Source organism: Stigmatopora argus, chromosome 2 (genome assembly GCF_051989625.1).
Source record: "Stigmatopora argus isolate UIUO_Sarg chromosome 2, RoL_Sarg_1.0, whole genome shotgun sequence".
Lineage (NCBI taxonomy): Eukaryota > Metazoa > Chordata > Actinopteri > Syngnathiformes > Syngnathidae > Stigmatopora > Stigmatopora argus.
The window spans coordinates 13,538,592-13,562,094 of NC_135388.1; the positions used below are offsets into that span (position 1 = coordinate 13,538,592).

At 40.2% G+C, this 23,503-nt stretch overlaps 1 protein-coding gene across 2 annotated transcripts in view; it reads right to left on the minus strand.

The window, feature by feature from the left end:
* Window positions 1–23,503, minus strand: part of LOC144070630 (CUB and sushi domain-containing protein 1-like) — a 332,478-nt gene that overhangs the window by 287,926 nt on the left and 21,049 nt on the right. For both annotated transcript variants that reach the window (XM_077594993.1, XM_077594992.1), the window contains exon 3: window positions 15,337–15,851. In XM_077594993.1, the coding sequence (XP_077451119.1) occupies window positions 15,337–15,469 (133 nt within the window). In that variant the 5' untranslated portion in view covers window positions 15,470–15,851. The remainder of the gene's footprint in view (window positions 1–15,336; window positions 15,852–23,503) is intronic.

A 23,503-nucleotide genomic window follows, 5' to 3' on the forward strand; every position in this document is an offset into this window, starting at 1 on the left:
TTACTGCTTATAATTCTGGAGAGCGACTAAATTAGCAAATAAACACCATTTTTTGTATCGATCAATGCACAATAAAATATTATTTCCTAAATGTCGAACTAATATTGACTCAAACTCAAGTCATACTTGACTTACAGGGTAGCACCAATACCAGTAGCTCTTTCCCCTCATTGAAAATTATTTTAAGTAAAGCAAATTAAAATAAAACAAAGCAATGAGGACAAGTAGCTATCATGCATTCATATTCAAACGCTTATCCTGTCGAGGATAATAAGGAATTTGATGTAAGGTGAGAGGCAGGATCCAAATCATGCCAGCAATTTGACAGTCATCGTTAGTTTATCACTAAATCACCTAAAACAACAGCCAAACTTCAAGGGTTGTCTGTGCAAACAAGACTTGAAAACCCATACATGCATTCAATTTAAGTAGATTGGATTTTTGCAACGGCATATTTACAGGTCTTAAGAAAAATCAATCAGGATTCTGCAGTGAATCCAGATCTCTGCTACCAGAGTCCTAACAAATAGAAGAAAATTGAACCATATTATTCCGGGCATGAAATCATTACACTGGCTTCCTATGAATCAAAAGGATAAATCATTATATCTTACGGCTGGTCTACAAATGACTCAATGGCCTCGGATCAAAATATCCATTATGCCTCATTCTATTTGCTTTGGTTACTCCTCAGGAGCATCTAGGCCCCTTTGGTAATCTACGCCTAATATGCTGTGCTTTGCAAGTACAAGAACCAAGCAGAATGGGGAGTTGACAGTTGTTTGTGCCCAACCAGTTTACATGTGCTTTGTGGACTTGGAGAAGGTGTTCGACCGTGAGCCCCAGGGAGACTTGGTGGGTACTACGGGAGTATGGGGTTCCGGAACCCCTATTACCCGGGGTCCGGTCCCTTTATAACCGGTGTCAGCATCTGCTCCCCGTAGCCGGCAGTAAGTCGGATCCGTTCCCGGTGGGGGTTGGACTCCGCCAGGGCTGCACTATGTCACGGATTCTGTATTTAACTTTTATGGACAGAATACCTAGGCGCAGCCGTGGCATTGAAGAGGACCGGTTTGGTTGCCTCAGTATTGCAGCCTTGCTCTTTGCAGATGACATAGTTCTGTTGGATTCATCAGGCCGTGATCTCCAATTTTCGCTGGAACGCCTCGCAGCCGAGTGCGAAGCAGTCGGGATGAGAATCAGGACCTCCAAATCTGAGACCATGGTCCTCAGTCGGAAAAATGTGGCATGCCCTCTTCGGGTCAGGGATCAGGTCTTTCCCCAGGTAGAGGAGTTTAAGTATCATGGGGTCTTGTTCAGGAGTGTGGGAAGAATGGAGCGGGAGATCGACAGGCGGATCGGTGCGGCGTCTGCAGTGATGCGGACTCTGCATCGGGCCATCATGGAAGAAGGAGCTGAGCCAAAGGGCAAGGCTCTCTATTTACCGGTCGATCTACGTTCCCACCCCCATCTATTGTCACAAGCAGTGGGTCGTGACCGAAACAACGAGCGGCTGAAATGAGTTTCCTCCGCAAGATGTCTGGACTCTCCCCTAGAGATAGGGTGAGAAGCTTGGTTATCCGGGAGGGGCTCAGAGTAGAGACGCTGCTCCTCCAAATCAAGAGGAGCCAAATGAGTTGGCTCGGGCATCTGATCAGGATACCCTAAGGATGCCTCCCTAGGGAGGTGTTCCGGGCACGTCCTATCGTGAGGAGTCCGCGGGGCCGACCTCGGACACGCTGGGGAGACTATGTCTCCCAGCTAGTCCAGGAACGCCTTGGTGTCCTCCTGGAAGAGCTGGATGCAGTGGCTGGGGAGAGAGAAGTCTGGGCTTCCCTGCTGAAGCTGCTGCCCCCACGACACGACTTTGGATAAGCGGAGGAAGATGAGATGAGACTTCTATTCGTCCACAAAACCAAATGAGAGTAATGAGGCCACATTCAAATACATTTCTTACTTAACATTAAAGATAAAAGTGCATTATGGCGAATAAAGTCAATGTCAGTTGTCAGTCTGAAGATAGAAGTTCATAAATGACAATAACACCGCAATAAACTCTTTATGTATTCATTATAATGGGTGCTTTGACACTTTCACAAATTGTGTATTCTCCATCTATTTTGTTGCATGCTATTCAGTGAATACAAAATATCTGCTACATTCTGGCATTTCAGATCACAGATTCCTCTGGTGTATTACAATAAAACCACGAGTCTCTATCCATTGCCATTAACAGAGACAGCTTGTGTGACTAAAAAGGTAACAATGCATCCATTTTCCATTCCGTTTATCCTTGGGGGTCGCGCGATGCTGGAACCTATCCCAACTAACTTTGGGCAGTAGGCGGATGGCACCCCGATTTGGTCCCCAGCCAATCGCACAACACAATGAAACAAACAACCATTCACGCGGACCCTCATACCTAGGGACAATTTAGAGTGGTCAAACATCCTACCACGCATGTTTCAGCAGGCCACCAAAAGAAACAATTGTTACCCCCAAAAAATGAACTTTTAACCCTTTATAATGCAAGTTTTTGGGTGCTTCAAATGACTGCCACCTCGCAATCAAAATTCATATGGCGTGGCAGTCAGAGTTAATAGTTATAAACGAATACATTTTAAAAAATCTATTTCACTCGATTCTAATCCTCTGTTTAACAAATGAAAGTGGAAGGATTTTAATATGGCCCTTTAAACCAACATTTTTTTCCATAGTATTTACCTCATTGTTCACCATCAACAATGACAGTTCTCTAATCAATTTACTGTAAACTTTGAGGACTGTCAAAGCTCATCTTTTAGTGCCAATAGTGTCACTAATACCAAAACTCTTGCAATAATAATGTCAAAATGATATTCAGTCTGTACATTTCTGCTGTTCTTGTTCGAAATATATTTTCACACATACGTACAAATGAGAGAATACATGGTAGTGGCTTTCTAATTCGCAATGTATAATTCAGCAGTACTGCAGTGTGGTTGTTAGGGAATAATTACAGCTTCACAAAGATGAGTTTGTTGGTGTGCTGAGTCACCACTGACAAATGATTCTTTGCACGGTTCTCTTCATCCCTTTCTGTGACCATCAATCTCAGGTAAAATGCCTATGCTCTAATTAATCAAAACTTCCAGTCAAAGCACATTAGCAAGGACAGGAGACATAAAAGCATATCAAAGGGACCGACACAAATGCAATTGCCTGTACCTAACGCTAAAATGAATACTTGTGCGTTGGCAGGACAAAAATTTCAACACAAGCTGATCGAGGGGGGAAAAGCTATTTTTCAGAAAAGACTGGGCCAAAGGACATTTGCGAAGTAAATAAAAAGGAGGTTTCATGGGTACTTGGGTGTGGGAGAGAGAGGAAGGAAGGGGGAAAGGGGACAGTTGTCACTGAAAAGGATGAGACCAAGAGAAAGACGCAGAGCAGGGGAGAACATTAAATCAAACGTGAGTGGAGGAAGTCATTTAGTTAAATTTAGCCATCGTTTAGAAACGACAGCTCAGCTCAGTACCGGCTTGTGGATGCCAACGAAAGCATGCTGACATCCATATGAGAGAAAGATGAGGGCAGAGGACAGAAAGGATGTAGAGAAGGGAAGAGGAGAAAAGGGGAAGGAATACCAGTAGAAGAAAGGCAAGAAAAGGAATGAATGAGGTAAGAAATGAATTTAGGGAAATTGAACCAAAATTAAGGAAGTGGGACGTATAGTGTGCAGGAAAAAGAAAAAGTAATGTAGGAATAATTAGGAGAGGAGACGAGCTGTGTGACTTCTCGCCATCACTATCTTAGTCAGTCCAGTGACGTCATCTTTTTAACAGGATTGGTGTCAAATCTGGCCTCCCTCCTGTTTCCAGCACAAGAAAGCCCAGGGTGTTTATTGAAGAAAATTGTTACAGTATTTTATGCCGCTTTCATTTATCATGAGCATATTATCCCAATTTCAGATCGATACACTTTTCTATTCTTGCACTTTATTTGACACGACATTTTACACGACATCTTTCAGTGAGGTTTTCTTTAACTACTTTGTGTAGTGTTCCAAGTCATCAGGTACAATTTTGAAGAAAAAAAATGCTTTAAATGACTCTCAAAGGCAACACAACAATGCCTTGAGAGAAAAAAAATAAAATAAAGTGCACGTAAAACCCAAAACACGACCCATTTCAGTGAAAATGGAAGAGACGTCTAGCTCTTTCAATGAAAATCAATAAGATAAGAGATTTTACACCTTGCCTGTTTAAAACGGTCACTTAATTTTGCTTTAAAGACAAGCTACTGAATACATTTCTATTGAGAACATCATAAATGGGCCAACGGAACATTTCTGTGTTGGTGTAATAACGATTTGTGGCAGAGGTATTTTGAACACTGCGTACAGCAACGCACGTTGACAGACAATGTGGCAATACTGCGTGTATTGTTTATGTCTCAGAAGTAAGTGTGTTTTAACTGGCATCACTCCAGTTTAGTAAATGACCAAGCAGCTGGTACAGAATTATGTTCATTAAAATGTTAAGACTTACAGCTCTTGATGTACAGTGTTGACTAAATTTATGCAAAGCGTAATTTAAATGGCACTAGGAAAAAAAATGCTATTTGTTTCTTTGATGAGCGCACAGGACCGCCTGTGTCCCATACAAATGACAAATCATTGCTCCCTGAGAAAGAAAATGACTGAATAGATTATAAATACACAAGGTAAAAATTATATTGTGAGACGTGGTCCAAGCACTGTGGTAATTATGCCCTGGACAAAGTGGGAAATCACAGCAAAGAGATGGTAATTCCATTACTACAACCAAGTGTCGATGGCTACCTAATTTCAGGCAAAGAAGCAAGCTGACCAGAGTGACATTAGTTTAGTTAGCTACTGTATGTAAATACTGTGACACTATTGCAAGCAGTTTTATCGAGTATAACAATAAAACATTAAGCAGGCATGAACCCCATGTTTGGAACAAGCAGCTAAATCTTAGATAATGGCTTCTTATGTGATTCCCCTCAACCATCAACAGATTAAACGCATGCAGATCCCCAGATTCTCCCTCTCACCATTTACCTACCTAGCATCCACATTTCTACTCCCACCTGTCACAACACCCTCCCACTCTTCTCATCTAATTTTTCTTCTGAATAAGCCGACTCATTCACACTCTGCTTATACTGTACTTGACCTCCCGTCAGATTCCTCTGTCCCCTATCATTTAGAAAAGTGTACTTTACATTCCTCTGACAGGGTTTCCTTAGAGCAAGGATGGGAAAACTATGCCACAAAGTGACACTGTGAGTGAGGATTTTTGTGTCAACTTATCAAGGGGACACCTTTTCTCCAATCATGCGAGTGCAGTCAGGTTCTTCTGGTTTCTGCAGAAACCTTATTGGTTTAACCAGCAGTAAATTCCCTGCTACTAAGTTAGACATTGGAATATTTGGAGAGAAAAATTGTAATCTCACAAATCCATATTGTAACATTACAGACTAAATTCACTTTGTTGCTTATTTTTAATGAAATGTGAACTGGAAGTTGTTTGGTTTCAAGGGTTCCAACTTTTGGCAACGTAAAGTCTGTGAGCACAAAAGTGCTTTTTGCTTAATATTAAAAAAAATGAAGTAATCATGGTAGAAAAAGTCTTAATATTTCAAGAATAAAATCGGGTTTTTTTTTTACATCACGTGAACCAGAAGTTATTCGGGGTCCATGGACTTCAACCTTTGGTGACGTAAAGTCAGTGTGATTTTTTTTTTACTTTTTTGTGTTTATTTGATTCCTGTTTATAAAACATTGATGAGGATGACTTTATAATGTAAATATAGGTGACAGAGTTTTAAATTAGAATATTTTCAGCTGGTAGTGTGCCTTGAAATTTATGCAATGAAGAAAGTGTGTCGCATCTCTTTGGTTGGGAAACACTGGATCGGTTGGAACGAAAACCTGTACCCACAGCAGCCCCTGAGGGCCAGTTTGCCCACCCCTTTCTAAAAAATTGCCATTTACACAAGAAGAAACAAAAAAGGCTGAAATTGCAGCTAAAGAATAACCTCGGTAAATGTAAAGAAAACGGGTCATGCAACTATATTGAGGGGACACGGGTACGATGGAGGCGGCTCTATAACGACTGAAACCTGGCAGGGGGTGGAATTTTGAATTGAGCGAGAAAGAAAAGGATATAGAGAAAGGCGGAGGACACAAGGGCCAAGGGGGGTGATGAAGACACCGAGGGATGGGGGGGTCCATACAGGGCAAATTGTGACAGGAGAGTTATTTCGCTGCTCATTTAGACATCTCAATGAAAATGCCAACAACCTAATCAAAGGACCGCAAAGAGCAGAGAGAGAGAAGGAGCGAGAGACATCGAGCTCACAAAGGGAGGTGAATAAGGTAGAGTGAGGAAGAGAAAGTGGAGAGAGTTTACGAGGGAGCAAGTACATGAAGAGATGAAAAGATGGGCACCCAAGAAAGGACGCAGGAGGAAGAATGGGGTTGGCAACCATTAGGGGAGAGAACGGACAATAGGGAGGAATGAATGAAAACACAAGGCATGATGACTTATGAAGGGAAAAGCAGTCAAAGACTTGACAAGGGAGAGAAAATCGATGATCTAAAAACTGCGACAGACAGAATGTGAGGGAGGTAATACTGCGTTGAGAAAGAGGAGATGTGTCTCTTTCAAGAGGTGATGCTTTTAACTCGAGAGCCCACAAAGTGCAAGGAAACAATCCATCATAAAACACATTGTAGTGGGGAAACGCACGTAGAAAACAATTGTGGGTTGTCTGATGATCTGTACAATGCAACTGCTTTTCCGTTTTCTCTCAAGGATGCCATGCATCCAAAGACAGTTAACGGTTTTGTTCAAACTACTTTAACTGTGTCAGTTTATTATAATCGTAGCCTTCATTCATCTGCATTTATCTCTTTAATTATAATGGAACCCTTAGTCTTCTTGTGTAGTGTCATGATTTCAATGGATGTAGGTTTCACTTCGTTTGAATTTCTACTTTCCGTGTTAAGGATTTAGTATCCATTGTGAAGGAAATGATCCAAAAATGACTGTTATTCACATCCATACAAGGCTATTACAGTCAGAATGCACTGTTACCTGTGTACAGCAGTTTTTTTGTTTGTTTGTTAATTTTTATTTTTTTTTACACGATTGTTTGCTTTGTCATATATTAAACATGTTGCCAATTTCAGGGTGAACAAATTCCCAAACAAATATTTGTTTCTGCCATGGTGCATGTCGTCTGGGCCGATACACATTTTTGCTTTGTGTTTAAATGCAATTTTGTGCCTATCCAAAAACAAATTTCACTGAGCTTACCAGGCAGAGCGTATGTTGTTTGGCCGTCACTTGTCAGACTTAAGTCACCGTGGTTTAGATTTAATGGCCTGTCAAGGACACAGCAACAAAAGTCTTTGTGCGAGATCTGGAGAGAGGGTCGATGTTTTATCTGTGTATTTTTTCGCTTCAGTCCTTCAGCCTTTGTTTGGACCACCTTTTAAGGATTTTGACAACCAGGATTGGGCAATTATTAATTAAAACATAGGTGGGCATGTATATGAACGAGCATTTAACATTCATTTTCCACAATTGATGAGATAAATTGTCGCTTCTTCCATCTTCTTTTCTTCCTTAACCACATGCTTGCATGCTCTACCTGCCTTTCTCCGACTCTCCGTCATCTTTGACAAGGTGATAATGCTCAGGCTTTTGATATCAGTGGGGCATGAAACTTGAGTAAAGCTTCCATTTTACGGATATTTCTTATCTTAGCTTTTTAAAATTATTTTCCATCCATCATCCCTCCTTTCATTTTTGTCATCTTTTCCTGTTAGGGTTCATGTTGAGCAAAAGCCTATCCCAACTGACTTTTGGAAGAGGGGTGGGGTAGATCCTGGATCAGTGTCACGACAGGGTTTAAAGGTCATCAATATACCCGTGACTTTGAGATATACTTAGTATGTACTTAGTAAGCATATGCATATTTGTTTCACTATTGTAGTAATTGAAAAGCAGCAAATCTGTATTGCATGAACAGAACTAATACTTACGCTTTTATTTTTGAGAGCCATATGACTGATGTGCCCTTCGGGCTGAATGTGGCCCAGGGGCCGTACAAATGCCCAGGTCTGGTGGATTTTTTCATTAGCCCCTGGGAAGTCGGCAAATCCCTGACTTAGTCACGCACCCAGTCTGTAACATGGGCAGTTTCGTCATTACATTTTGAGTCAGTCAATCAATTCAACAATCTGTCCATCGTTTATTGAGTAAATCTGAAGGCTGGACAACAAGGCTATGGTACAGTACACCTCGGGACAGTTTCGACAGCACCGCAAAAATGTCGACACAAGCTAATGACCATTACAAACCTCCTGCACTGTCCTGTTGTCCTCTCTCTGTAGACATTGAAATGTTTTTGTGCTGCTTTTTTTCTTCTGTACACCTGAGCGACCATAACCAATCATTAAAAATGGATTGAGTATGAACGACACTCCGAGGAACGATTGCCCTTAGCTTAAACATTTGTATGGATATGTACGCAAATCACAAACACACGCTCACAAACAACACCGCATCAAATACAGACATGCATTAAAGTAATCACATAACACCTCCAACCAGAGCCACTTGTTTTACACGCATGCACACTGAGTGGAGGATGCTCTCCTGAGAATAGAGTGGAATGGTGTTTGAGGACATTTGTGGAGAACATCCTTATCTATTTTATTTGTTAAAGGCAACCGAACTACTTGAGACTGAATAAACAGCCCCTCTCATGATTTTAACCACTTACTGCACTCAATCTTCATGACTGTCAAGACATGATTAGCCTAAGAGCTAGTTGATTAGCCTGACGGGTGTTTTCCTCCAACATGTTCATTTGTTTGTTAGCACTTAAAAAGAGCAGAGAAATACCCATCACATTCTCTGCGTGGAGTTGTACATGAAGACAACAACACGTTTGAAGTTGGAGCACAACATAATGCAACACAAAGCTTGTACGGCTACATCTTGCGTGGAGGCACTCAGAGCAGATGTGTGCAAGCTTGCACGGGGTCATTTACACTTACAAAAGAGCACTTAAGCGTCAAACAATCCTCCATCTATTTTCTTCCAACGCATGTACAAAGATCCGATCCTGACCTCAAACAGTTCGCCTTTGAAGGCTGAGCCAAACACTGTCGCTTGCAGACTGCATGTCCTTTAAATGATTGATATCCTGTCAAGTTACACTTTTTTTTCTAGTTTTTTCCAACGACCCCAACAAGGCACTTTAAAGTACAGTCGCACATCATGTCAGAGACAGCGTCATTAAAATATTGGACAATTTAGATGAGTACAATCCATGTAAATTGAATGTAGGCGATGGATCGTACTTGCCTACCAAGGGCTACATAGATGGAAACACTAAAAACAATAGCAATCATCTGTGAACTTGGTGTAATAATTACTGTAGTGCCCCATTTTTACGTCTGCATGTTTCACCGTCTCGCTTTCCCCCTAAAATCACATTAATGGATGAAAGTAGCTTCTGCTGCTGCCGACTCATTGCTTTGAAATGGAAATGTAACTTATTGCCTCCATATGTAGACTGCAGACATGCGCACGTAAGCACACACAAAGACACAATCGGGCATACAGTTTGCGTAAGTGTGTTGCAAGTGTCTTAATTTCTCTCTCGCGAACACACACACCCAACCGATGCCCTTAAACCATGGGACTAAGTGCAGCAAAAGCTAAAATAACACTAATGTGACATTAACAGACACATTAGCCTGCTTAATGTTAGCCCGCGAGCCAGCCATTACCCTACAGCTTACAAAAAATGCCACACTAACAAAGAGGCTAAGGAAGAAGGTTGGAGCAGCAAAAGTGCTTCATGAAAAAACACATCAGTCCTCGTATTCATTGCACTTAGGTTTTAAACAGTAAGACAACTAGCATTGTCCACAAAATTACATGCACAATGGCTCTTAAGTGTCTTATGGCGAATTCCAAATTCACTATCACATCCAAACAATTGACCCCACTGTCATTTCACTTGATAACTATCCCAAATGACTTTTATCTGTGTTATTTTAGCTACTAAATGGGTTCAACATTATTGACAGTTCGAGTTTTCATTGATGTGTAAATTACAGTACTTTCAGCTATTATATGGTATGTATATGGCTAGTGGGGAATTGTTAAATTACGGTTTTATTAACCTTACAAAAGCAATTGACTACAATCTCCATTTAAGAAGAACATGTTTTCCTGTCGTTCGGACTACTATAGGTTTACAGGCAAAAGGCCACTAACCCATTCCAAATTAATTAAATACAAGAAAGACCTGAAGCAAATTGTGATTTGGCAGCAGTATAAATTATGTGGAGATGCTAGTAATTGCATCGTGCAATAATATCACGATACTCAGCCAGCAAATGATAATCATGTTATCTATATCAATTATGCAACTAAAAACTCAATCAAAAAAGAAAATCCCACGCACCATCCTATCAATGGTACTGAAGAATTGAAAATATATCGAAACTGTCTTTTTCTCCCTCAGAGCAAACATAAAACAAGAACAAAGAGAAAAAAAACTGATGTACAACAGAAAGAAGTATGTCTTAATTTAATATATGACCGATTTCCGCAGTGTAATTCATGGGTGAATTTTCTAGTCTGCTCATCTACAAGAACACAACTGAATAATACAAATTAATTCACAGTCGTTGGATTTCTAATTTAAGGCAAGTTGTATCTCACATTCACTAATGTGCGCTTCCAATTCCGTTGATGTCATTTGTTGAGTTTAGTTTATATTACCCTTCAGTTTTCCCAAAATGTGCATTTACCAATATGCGTGTCACAATTTTTCCTCCGGAAGCACCTAACAAGTTTTGAGTACAATGGTGCCACCTGCAAGAAAGAAACTACGGCTATTACAAATCAGATGAAAATTATGTGATGTGAAGGCGCTGATTTGTAATCATGCGATCAGATTTTAAAACCTGTAGATGGCTCATAGTACATAAGAGTGTGAAGCTGGCATGCCAACTACTCTTCGACTCTAAGCAAACACTATCATTGTTATTAGTTACTGTTGTACGAGCTCATGACAGCTTATTGACAACAAGTGCTCACATAACTTCATATTAACATATATTCTATCTGCACTCAATTTACTACCAAAAATACAAAACCGCATCCCTACCTACCAGACTTTATTTCATCCATCCACACTTCAGTGGAAATTATGGCACTTGCTTTATTAGAATTGGAAAAACATACCATAGCTGTTCATGTTCTAGAGCAATTTGTAAAATTGAATTTGAATATTAGTTTTCATGGCAATCTTGTAGCCACACCGAGCAATCTTTCATTATGAACGCCAGTCGAGAAGTTCATTTCATGCTTATTTTTAGAGCTGGCTGACTAATCCTGTGTTATGAAATAACTCTCCGCTACCATCACAGCGAGGCGTGAGCACCAAATTGTGTGGAGAAATAGCAACAAACTTTTGTGGTAAAGAGACAACATAAAAAGTTCCACACCCGCAAATGACAGCAACACGGTGGAAGTTCACGGCTCACCTATGAAACAGTACATTTGGTCTCCGGTCTTCTTTTTGTATTTCCTTATTTTGAAACTAGAAATGCAGGCAATACATAAGGAGACCAACTGGACTGGCAATGCAACAAGAAAAAGGATGTCCGAAATGTACATTCCATAACATTTTGTGCTGAGTGCACAAGCGATGAGTATCAAAAAACTATTTAATCATCAATTAATCATTGAGGTGAGAGTCCTGATGTTTGTTTGAATATGGAATTAAGGTTAAGTGGCTTCAAAGCAATGTGTGTCCATCTCCTTGTGCCTTGCAATTGGGGTGCCACCGATATAGCCTGGTGTCCATAGTTAGCTGGGCACCAGCACCCCCCGCGCCCCTAGTGAAGGATAAGTGGTTTGAAATGAAAGCTTCAAAACGAAAGCTTCCCTTTCTTATCACCAACTCCATCTAGTTGAGTCAACCTTGGCAACAACCGATGTGACACGCTTGCTCGTCAAGGCTCCTGGTCACCTCGGTGTATTTCCGTACAAATGGAAAAGGTATAAATTCCTGACGGACAGGGTGATGAAATCATTATTTAATTCCAGACATTACTAGATGAGCAGCACAAGATGGGAAAGTCGTTTGTGATTAATAGAGTCTGCTCAGGAATACATTTTCATTTTCTCCTTCATTCTGCCTGCTCCGAACACGCTTGCTAACATACTTGTTCTCACTTTCTTTGTCTTCACAGACACATTCTTGCTTCCATCAACCATCTCGTTTTATGTTATAATTTACTGTATGTAGGCCAAGGCTCTTTTAAAACTTCTGTCAAAGCGCTTTCTCATTTGTAAGCCATCATAAAGAAGCAATATGTCTCAGAATGCCTTTCACTATTACATAATCAAGTTCCACCATGATATTTAAATATTCCTGATTTATATTATTAAGTATTTGAATGAAAAATAATGCAACACACTGGGTTGATGAAAATAGAGTTTTGCACCTGTTAATCTAGATTTTAGTAAATTAGGCCACAAGAATATTTTAGCAGTAGTGAAAACATTGCTATATTATAAAAAATAACAATGTCAAAAAATCGTGTGCAATTAATTGAAAACGAGAATAAGATTTCCTCAATGTGTAATAGAGAAAATAGGAATAAAAGCTAAAAAAAACACCGAGCATGGGACCAAACAATGCCAGTACGTTTAAAGCCAATCAAATGTGAGCACGCAAGATTTGGGACATCATTAACACCCCTTTTCACTCAACCACGTGCTTAAGTCTATCAGTTTCAATGTATGTGGGTATAACTGACATCAGACAAATTTCAATACTGTTTAGCAAACCTCTTTTAGATGAAGTCCATATATACTAAGTGTTTTCTGTCCCTTCAAATGTCATACTAAAACACAATGTAATCAACTTGAAGTGCACTACAAGAGGTTGCTTTCTGAAATCACATGCATGCATCACATGGGACTGTTGTTCATTTCACAAGAAGTTAACCTCGTTATTTGTGGTTCACGCATTCTTTTTTTGTTTGTTTCATTGTAACGTGGAACGGGTTTGGATGAGAATGAAAGTTAAGAGTCTTAGGTGGTCCCGTCTAGGGCACCAGAGTGTTTCCCATGTGTGGCAGGGGACCGACATTTTGCAAAGTCTTGTTGTTTGACATTGACCAAGTGTCAGCTAATCGTAACTTTGTGTGTAAATGTGGTGGCCCTTTCCCTTAACTTTCTAACTCATCAAAAATCTTTGTGTAGATGTAAGTGTGTGAAGCTCGATAATAAAATGGCTTTATCGCTGTCTGCCATCTTCTGTAAGGCACATATGAGTTGTTTTCCAGGGATTCAAGCTAATCCTCAGCATGATAATTATAAGACATGACGTGTGAATTATCTCAATTTATTATGACATTTGATCAATTCTTGCACCACATTTTAATGTCACCGGAATTGTTAAAGTTGCTTGACTTTTCATAACATTTTATATGACATTTCCAGGACAATCAATAATTAGTGCCATCTTTGAATTTTGAAGTGCATCATCCACATTTAAAAGGTGGCAACCATCTGGGATTCACGGATGCACAAAATAGATTGTTGCTATCCTCCGTCTGTCTTTCCAGATGTCTTTTTGCCCTTTAATTCTCTTTAAATCACTATCACTCTCTCTCTTTACTTTTAAAAAAACTAAATGTTGCTGATGAGTTTGACTCTACATGGTTCATATCTGATCATTTGATTTTGAGGCTTTGCAACTGAATGGAGGAAAGCTGATGAACAGTGAGGGAAATGTGAGCATAAAACAGATTGGAGACTAATCGAAGATGAAGGGGTGACAGAAGTTCCTTTAGCTCCTAAACCGTTAACATGAACCGGGAACCCATTTGTCAATATGCGCCCTTCTCACATGCAGCGGCGTAGTTTGGTTGCCAAGTTGACCATTAGCAGCTCTATGAATACCACTATCAGGCAAACATAAACTAATTGTCTACCAGAGACAGCGCAAGACACCAAATTGATTTTATTGAGAGGGCTGACAGCTGTAATTCACTGCCAAATCTCCCATTCAAAATGAATGCGATGCCTACCGCAGTGTTCCGTTCCAGTCAGACACAAAGTTTAGGTTAGGGACAGCTCGGGGGGAAAAATAAATGAATAAAAAATTAATCACTCAACATTGCAACCTGAAGAATAGATACTATGCTTAATTTTATGTTTTTAACAGACGTCGTTCTGTTTCATGGACTCCGACTATATGTAAGGTCTGTACGAATACATAACTGCTTTTGACGACAAGCAAAGCATTTTTTTGCGAGACAGTTCAACTTTGGTCAGAATGCACCGAATCTCAAAAAGATGTTTCATGTTCCTCTTTTTTCCGATATTTTAATGACGTCATTTACAATGAAATTATGTTCATTTCAGGGCAAAATGTGAAAAATGGAGGGTGACAAAGACAAATACAGAGAAAGAAAAACTATACATTAAGTATACGGATGTTGGTGTTGGGGACCAAATAGCAGACGAGGCATGGGAACGTAAAGTCAAAATGCTGTAGATCAAGAACCTAAAAACCCGAGGACTCCCTTATATCAGCCTATAGAGCTATATAAAACGATAGTGTTTACTACATCGGACGAAAAGCCAATATAGTAATTACAAATACGATACAATAGCGTGTTAATGTGTTGATTCTATATGCTTAAAACTGCTGCTGTAGAAGAATTCTTTTTCTGCCGGGTTGGTGCATAGCCGACAGTGTGACAAGTATGATGGCACGCATGAAGCTCGGCAGGCACAAGACAGAGAAGCCATTGACAAACAAGTCAGCTCCCTGCACCAAAATGTGAATGTTAACACTTTCCTCCCACTGAGCTGCATCCATGTTGCTCACCAACTTCCCACCAGCACGAGAAGCAGCATCAGCACTGCAGGCCCGCTGACACAGACCATCAATCCGATCTCAGCATCGCCACACCAACGGAGACAAACTCCAGCAATGTAAAACCCAACTTCCCCTCCGTGTCCAACTTTGACTGGTATACGATTTTAAAGTCGGGAGCCCTAGTGCACATTTAGGGTAACTGCACAATGTACTTAACGCTGAAGTCTTCAATGATTCATTTTCCAACTACTTATTTGCAAACAAGGAGAAAGTGTTCCATAAAAAATGACCAAGTTGAGTGCACACGCAGACATTTCAGGGAACACGTCCTTTTTCCGTACGATCATGCTAATTCGATCATTTTACCTCACACGCGCAGACTTCAGAACTCACCTCCAGAGGCGACGAAATCCCCGAGGAGGAGCCCCGTCAGGAGAAACAGCGAGAGGTCGCGTCTTACTCGGGCCATATTGTTCACCATCAGCCTCCTCCGCTTCATCGTCGTCAGCGGCACCTCCAAATCCATCACGTTGATGTTAAATAAATCCAAGCTGGCTGAAAGCCACCCCCCAACCTTGCCGCTCTGCTTGGCTGAAGGGAGCGGAGGGGGGTAAAAGATGACGGCCGCCCCCCCTCCTCCTTTTCTTTTCGCGTTGTTGTAGCTTTTCAGAAAGCCAAATAAAAGACTAAAAAAACTAACGCTGGCCGAGGATCAATCACGGCTATTCCAGGCGCGCGTGTCCATGGTGGATGAGCGGCGTGGGGCTGGCGGAGGCAGCGCGCAGCTGGTGTGAGATGTCATAGCAGAGGAGGGGAAGGGATGGAGCGGCTCAGTGAAGGTGATGAGAGGAGAACGAAGGAGAGATATGATCCTCGCTTGGTCCTCACAGCACACTGAGCAGCAACGACTGGGAGGCAGGAGAGAGAGAGGGGGAGCCGACAAGAGGGAAACAGAAGGGGAGGGAGGAGAAAGAGAGACCTTTAGCACACTTTATTGGGGGGAATTGAAATAAAAGTAGGACTTTTGCAGTCATACCACATATGAGGTGTGGGAGAAAAATGCCAAGACAGGTGTCATCAAAGATACACGTCATATCCAAAGTACATTTTATGAGTTTTCCCCTTCAATGTGGGCTCGGGTATCAACCGGCACGTCGACAGAGACACCCTGCGGCGTTTACTCTATTCAATGGAGAAGAGGAGAGAGTTGTGGCTAGACAACTCGTGGCTGCTGGCAATGCCTTGAGCATCTGAAGCTGCCTGGCCAAAAAGGAAACGGCCATGTCGGAGAAACTTTTATGCTCACTCTATGTACCTGCTGATGACTGCTGAGGATTTCAAAAGTACTGGACATTTTCGAACATTTTGTGTCAGATAAAAATGTAAACTTTTGGGTTTCGAGAAAAGAGTTTGAATTTGGCGGAGTTGCAGAACCCCTAATTGATAAAGGGATTATTCTTTATTAATCCTCCATTAGGAAAATTCAGGTTGTACAGTAAAAAGTTATTGTTTGTTACCGGTTGCATTGAATGGCTTTTTGTTAGTGGCAGTCACCACAGGTCAGTTTTATTACTCTGGTCGATAAGAGATCACTTTTATTTAACCAAAATGGTTAAATGGTGTGTTACGCTTACATTCTAAGTGAGTCAATAAGAGCATATTGGTGAATGTTAAATACAACGAACGAGTGTTTGGTATCCTGGGGATTTATAGTCTTCAAATATTGTTGAGCAACAACACATCTCAGGTCCTTAAAAAAAATGTTGAAAATGCAAACAAATAAAGAGTATGGAGGTAGAACAACTGTGCACGAAGTTGAGAACGAGTTCAAAATAATGTGTTAACATGACACTAAATGTTTAATGGTGAAAGACAAATGATTTTGGACTCCAAATAATCAGATTTGATTCCTTTGGTTTAATTTTGAGGTTTGTTTTCAGCTCCAAACAATTAATTTATAACCCATTATTATTAAAAATTTGTTAACTGCTAGAATATTTAGCTGTAGAATGCAATTTTGTTTTGCCAATTTTTCACACCAAAAAATTCAATGTCTGTCTGATTCCATTCAGGCATAGATATGATTTTCAAAAATACTTTTTTTTCTTTTGTAACTTGGACATTAGATAACAGAAAATCTCATTATGTTGAAAAGTCAAAATAACAGTGATAACATTTGAACTTTGTGGAAGGTTAAAATAAAACTCATCACTAAGTAAAAACACAAACAAGCCACTGTTGTGGTTCCGTCATTGTCACAGAAGCCAACACGGAATGATAAACACCAAAGGAACTGAGAAACTCAAGAGGAAACAAGCAAAATGGTAAGCTAATGGGGCCAATACTGTAGAATAGCTGGGAGTAATGTGGGAAGAAACAGGGAAAGATGTATGCAAAGAGACAGCGTGGAAAGATGAACATGGGAAAACATGACAGGAGAGAGTGGGAAGAGGGATAAAAGGAAAGACGCTTCCCATAGGGAGGAAGACGGGGAAAATGAATGGCAGTAGGCCTTCAGGAAGGAAGTAAATGATGAAGGGAGGAGGTGGTGATGATAAAGACAACAGAAAGAGGACACACAAAATTAGCCACACTTGCCAGATCCATAAAAGCTTTGCCCAAAAGTCTGTTTTTCCGAGATAATTTGATACTGCTGAAGAAAGTGGTGGTCTTCTCCTGAACACCGTTATCAAATTTTTCCTTTGTTTTCATATCTTTCATTCGTGAATGTTCTGCCTCTAGAATGCCCGTGTAACAAATCAGGAGTGGTTAATAACTTTATAATGTTTCAAGTTAATGCAATTTCTCCTTTAATTCAGGCTGATTTGCTCATGTTTTTAAATCTAAAGATATGCAAAACTTGTAGTGTTTGTTTTATTGTTTCACAGTGTACTTTGTTGTATGTTGTAATGTAAGTCGATGTTTATTTGATTGACCAACTATATCGGTAATAGTCATAAAAAACATCATTTTTGGCACCATCTTCTCATTTTAACTGTATTATGAGACTGTGCATTTTTGTTCGTTTGTTTTTGTTTTTTTAAGGTGAGGCCTGGTTTGTTGAAAACGTTTGTCCAGTAGCATGATCGTAACATGACCATTTATGGATCAGTTGGATTCAGTTTAACGAGTAGTGTTCGGCTGTATTGGATTACTTCATGATGTTTTAGCCCGTTTTTTTATCTGCTTTTTATTCCTGAAATGATTTTTAATGCACTCTTTCCTTCTGACTAGCACATATCGCAAAATCCCATAATAACTTCATTCATTTTCCGTTCTGCTTATCTTCACCCAGTCCTACTGAGGGATTACCACATGTGAAACTGTCTTACAGGTTTGTGCAGTTGAAATGAAATTATAGTTATTATAAGTACCCCTCTGACAGTGGCAAAAGTGAATATGATTATACTTGTCAAACCAAACGCTAACTCATTTACTTGGATTAGTTACATAGGAGAAACTGGGATAATGCTGAAAAGGTGAAATAGAAATTTCTTTGGAAATCTTCATTTTCGATTCAAGATTACGTACATGATTACTCAACCTCATTCTCACCCTTCCAGTACAACAAAGGACGTCCACTAGGGGTCTACATATAATCCATTCGCACTCGAACCGCAGCTACAGCCAGTTATTGATCGATGATTCCCAGTGGTGTGTGGGGAGGATCACACTAACGAGATTACAATGCAGCGAACACCATGTTGCGACCTATTAAGCCAGTGAGCCGCCAGATAGTGGTGGAAAATGCAAATTGCTCATCAGCCCAAAATGGTCTGCTGGACCTTCACAGCAGGAAGCATCTGATATTCTCAGTTGGCACAGGTGTTAAGTATGCACTCTGAATAGGTGAAAATGAGTTTCCAAATAGCCCATTTTAGAATTTAGAATTTTCCATCTTGAGGTCAACTCATCTACAGCTGCTCGAGAAGGGGTGGCGCAACACGTGGCTCTCGAGCCGCATGCGGCTCTTTGGCCCAGAACCTCCAGGGCAGTTGATGCATTAAATCTGGCTAGGTTGCATTTGATGTGTGTTGAGGGTGGACCCTGACCTTGAAATGAATATGTTGTTTTGTAAGAGAAAGTGTTACGTGAATAATATGTATTAGTTGTGCGTTTGTCTGTTTTGGCAGGCCACTGCCTGTGTGTACTAACTTGTTTGCCACCCCTGTGCTAGAGTAATGACAATTTGTTGAAAGTGTTACAGCTAGATGCTAAAAGGAATCAAAACAATCCCCATTTTCTGCCCTGCCGTGGAACAGTAGGTTTTACCTTCAAACTAATGGCCGAGACTATTCAGCATCTTTGCTGTTTATTTTATTAATATTCTATCATCACAGATTTGGTCCTAATCTGCGATCGTGTAAATCCACACTGCAATTATTTCCCGTGGAAAAATGTGTCCTACTTTTATGAGTAGTTAACCATGTAAACTTCGATATGACAGCCTGTGAATAGGCACATGTCGTTTCATAGCATTACAGTGAGCAATTCAGCCATCTGGTTGCTTACTGTGCATCCTGCTGGTTTAGTTTTATAAAATATTTGTATCTACTGGTAGGAGGGACGCCATGTTTAAGCAAACAAGCAAAGAAGGAGAAAGTCGAGAGGGATGATTCAGAAGCTGATCGATGGAAAGCAGACAGAAAAAAATGCTTTCTGAAAAGCTGCTTCTTATGTTGCACCATGTAGTTATGCTGTCCTCCGCTGACAAAAGATGGCATTGCAGAGATGGAAGGGTTACAAGGAGAGCAGAAAGTTGAAATTTAAAGCAAACGACCATTCACACTAAGGGGGAGAAATCTCTTTTGACCTTTTAAAGCCAAAATCACTAAGTACACCAAGTATATCTAAATATATGAAACATCTGGGAAAAACTAAACTGCAATAAAACCCCAAAGGGTGTTAAACACTTTTTGTACCTACTTATTAATGTGACGACTTATTAATGTTGACTGGTTATCTATGTTGACTACGATTTATTTATAGTGTTGAGTACTACTTATTTATTATGTTGAATACTACTGATTTATTATGTATGTATCATGTATTATTTATTATTTGTTGTTGTGTTGCCTACTTATTTATTGATTATTTGTGTGGTTGTTTGTTGTTATATTTGCACTTCATAGTGAAGCTTTAAATCTCATTTTACCTGTATAATGACATTAAAAGCATTTAATTAAATTTAATATATTCATTTTTTTTCTAAACCGCTTAACCTAGCAAGGTTTGCGGGGGGTGCTGGAGCCTATCCCAGCTAATACCAGGCAGGGGACACCCTGAATCGGTGGCCAGCCAATCGCAGGGCACAAGGAGACGCTTAGACTCATGCAAAGGGTCAATGTAGAGTGTTCAACCACCCTACCGTGTATGTTTTTTGGGGGGATGTGGGAGGACACCGTGGTACCCGGAGAAAACCTACGCACGCCCGAGGAGAACATGCAAATTCCACACAGTGAGGACCGACCTGTAATCAAACCCTCGACCACAGAACTGTGAGGCCGACGGGCTGACCAACTAATCACTTTGCTCAAAATTCTTGCATCAAATATGATGCGTTTGGCCATATAAAGTTTGATATCCAAACCGTGGGGCACTTTCCTGGAAGAGATTATGTTACATGCCTAGAGTTCCACTGTTAAATGGCTTAGTACATTATAATGTTTTATTAGGTTCTTAAAGTCTGTGTCGTATTTCTGGCAGTGTTTTGGCTTTTGTGGAGAAATACGCACCTTCCAGCAAAGATGAACACAATTGGTTTCCAGTGATTTGTTTGCGTCAACATTTACTGAAAAAAAAACGGCATCTTGCAGAGAGGAAATGCTGCATCGCTCGGCAGATGTATTTGTTTTTTCTTTGACCTCATTATGCAAAGACTGAAAGTACACAGTGCTAAACTGTATGACTTTTTAATGAGAAAAAAGATTGGTGGCATTAATACCGCTATGTGAGAGTTTTCCATATGAGCTTTGCCCCTTTTCTTTTTCTCCCATTTCAATTTCCATTTTCCATAAGACAATATTTTAGCCCATGGAGGGCTTTCCCCTAATGTACAATTCCTTTCCCAGAATCATTTGTTAAAAGAATGACATCTCTACTAGAACAAGTAAAAATATGCAAAAAGGATAAAGTATAGTGTTCCAGAAACTGATTTTTTTTTGCTTGTGTTGATTATGTTCTGTATTACCTTTGCACCAGACAGTCTGACTGCCTGTTCATTTGAATAGTTAAAATAAAATAAAGAATTCAAAAACATTGTAGCTAATCAGGGCACCGTCATAATTTATCTCTTGTTGGAAATGTGACGTGACAAATCTGGACTGAGTGCATTAGTGTAAATGAAAGTGTGGCTCCTCTTCTATATTGATTTTTTTTTTGTCTGTATGGAACAGCCAGCATCTTCATCAATAGACAATATTATGCTTTTCTAAACATTGCTATAAATGGTAGTACAACATTTTGTGTAGGATTATTATTACTTTGGGTGCGTGTTGGCCAGAAGAAGTACTTTTCAAAGAATTATTTAACATTTGAGGAATTGAACGTATCTATTTGATATGTGGCCAATGTTAGTACAGCAATATATTTCAGTTTTAGTAAGGTACTCTATAAACAAACTTAAGTAGAGTTGATTGCCTCAAAGATTAAGCTGTGCAAATCTGCACACAGACACATTCTTTGAAATTGCTAATGGCTCATTAAATCAGATATAGATCTTATGATTGCTTTGCTGATACTTCCATAACTGAAGCAATTATGTAGGTAATACATCACTAATGCATCTTCACACACAATTTGTCCAATTTTTCCTCTTTAGCTCAGCAGCAGGTCATGCAGGTGTGGGCTGAGTAGCTAAAATCCAAAACCCCTTCTTTATTTGGCTTTAATCCCTACGAGGCACCGTAACATTTGATCTTACTGATGGCGATTCAGTGCGTGAGACTTAATTGACTCAATTGGAGTTGCCATAGGTCAGGAAAACCAGCACATTTTAATAACCACCGCTCTCAGGGTGAGATTTTGTATTTATTTAATATGACATGAGAAGGGGGTGGGGGGCTAACAAGTCTAATTCACATAAGAGCAGAATGTGGAACTATTTTGTTGTGCTGGACTAAGACCAAGACGTCCTCTGACAAAAGCACTAGGCCTGTCTAGAGGTGAATGGGTTTTTTTTTGTAGAGTGTATATAAGTGTATTTTCTTTGTGCTGGTGTGTCTGTGTGGAGGGGGTGATCTAATAGAGAACACACGTGTTTTTCCTTAGAGAACGGAAAGTCAGACAGGATGAAAATGAAGGAAGGGCGAAGATGATAAGAAGGAGGCAAGAGAACACAGATAGAAGTGGTCGGCAAGATAAAAAGGCAGAATTTGTGTCAAAGATGATCAGGGTAGGAAATGATGTTTGTGACAAGGGGAAGCAAGAGAAGAACCATCATCTTGAAATAGTGTTTTCAGCAAGGTAAATCCTGTGTTATTTTCAAAGTATTTATTGGTGATAGTATTTATTGTTGTTGTTCTTCCTACTGCTGCGTTGCTCACTCTGTTGTCTACGGTACTCGGCCGTTTGGTCGCCGGACGTTTGGTCGCCGGTCGTTTGGTCGCCCGGAAGGTTAGTGATAATTACCATTTAAAATTGTTGCTCAAATTCCCTAAATACAAACTGTGAATTATTATTTAGTCATACTTAATGCCCTATTAATTATTAGGCTAAAGAAAAGCTCCAAATTTCCCGTACTTTTATTGTGTTTTGTTGGAGAACTTGTTAAGACCCTGACTGACGTCCCTTCCTAAGGGGACAACTCATGTACATACAAACTCTTATACACTCACACGTCCGCTCAGTGAAACTGCTCAGGGCCATTATTGGCTTTTATTGATGCGTAGACCGTGTTGTTTTACCTTGTTTTGTCGCCGGACTTGTGCTCGCCGGACTTTTGGTCGCCGGACGTTTGGTCGCCGGTTGTTTGGGTCCGGGCGACCAAACGTCCACGACTAAACGTCCGGCGACCAAAAGTCCGGCGACCAAAAGTCAGGCGACCAAAAGTCCGGTCACGGTTGTCTACCAGCATCAGCTTTACAGGTCAGACTATGTTAAACCATGACAGACCTTGTATGAGAGTATGAGAGTTTGAAAAGGTATCCTTAGGAGACCATTGCAACAATTGGCGCCATTGAAAGGAGATGTGGCATAATGATGACTCAATCTGGTCTTTCTTCGTTAACAAATGTACAAAATAGTTGGTTCTGTGAAAAGGAATCTTTAAAAAATAGGACACAAAGGAACTAAACTATGAGGAAGTCCCTTGTGATTGTAGAAATCTCATGTTAAAAAAATCAATTGTTTCCTGATTAAAACTTAAAACGGCTGCTTGTTCTATTTATCAACTCTCTTTTCTTCCAGCCAATGATAAAATGAGTCCATGGTGACATATCAACCTTGGAGACACCTGCTGATTTTTAATCCGGCATAAAGTCCCTAATTAACAGAAGGAAGAAATTACTATCAAGTTTCAAGATGGTGCTCCCTGTTGAATTATTCTTGCCCCGTAGGTCTG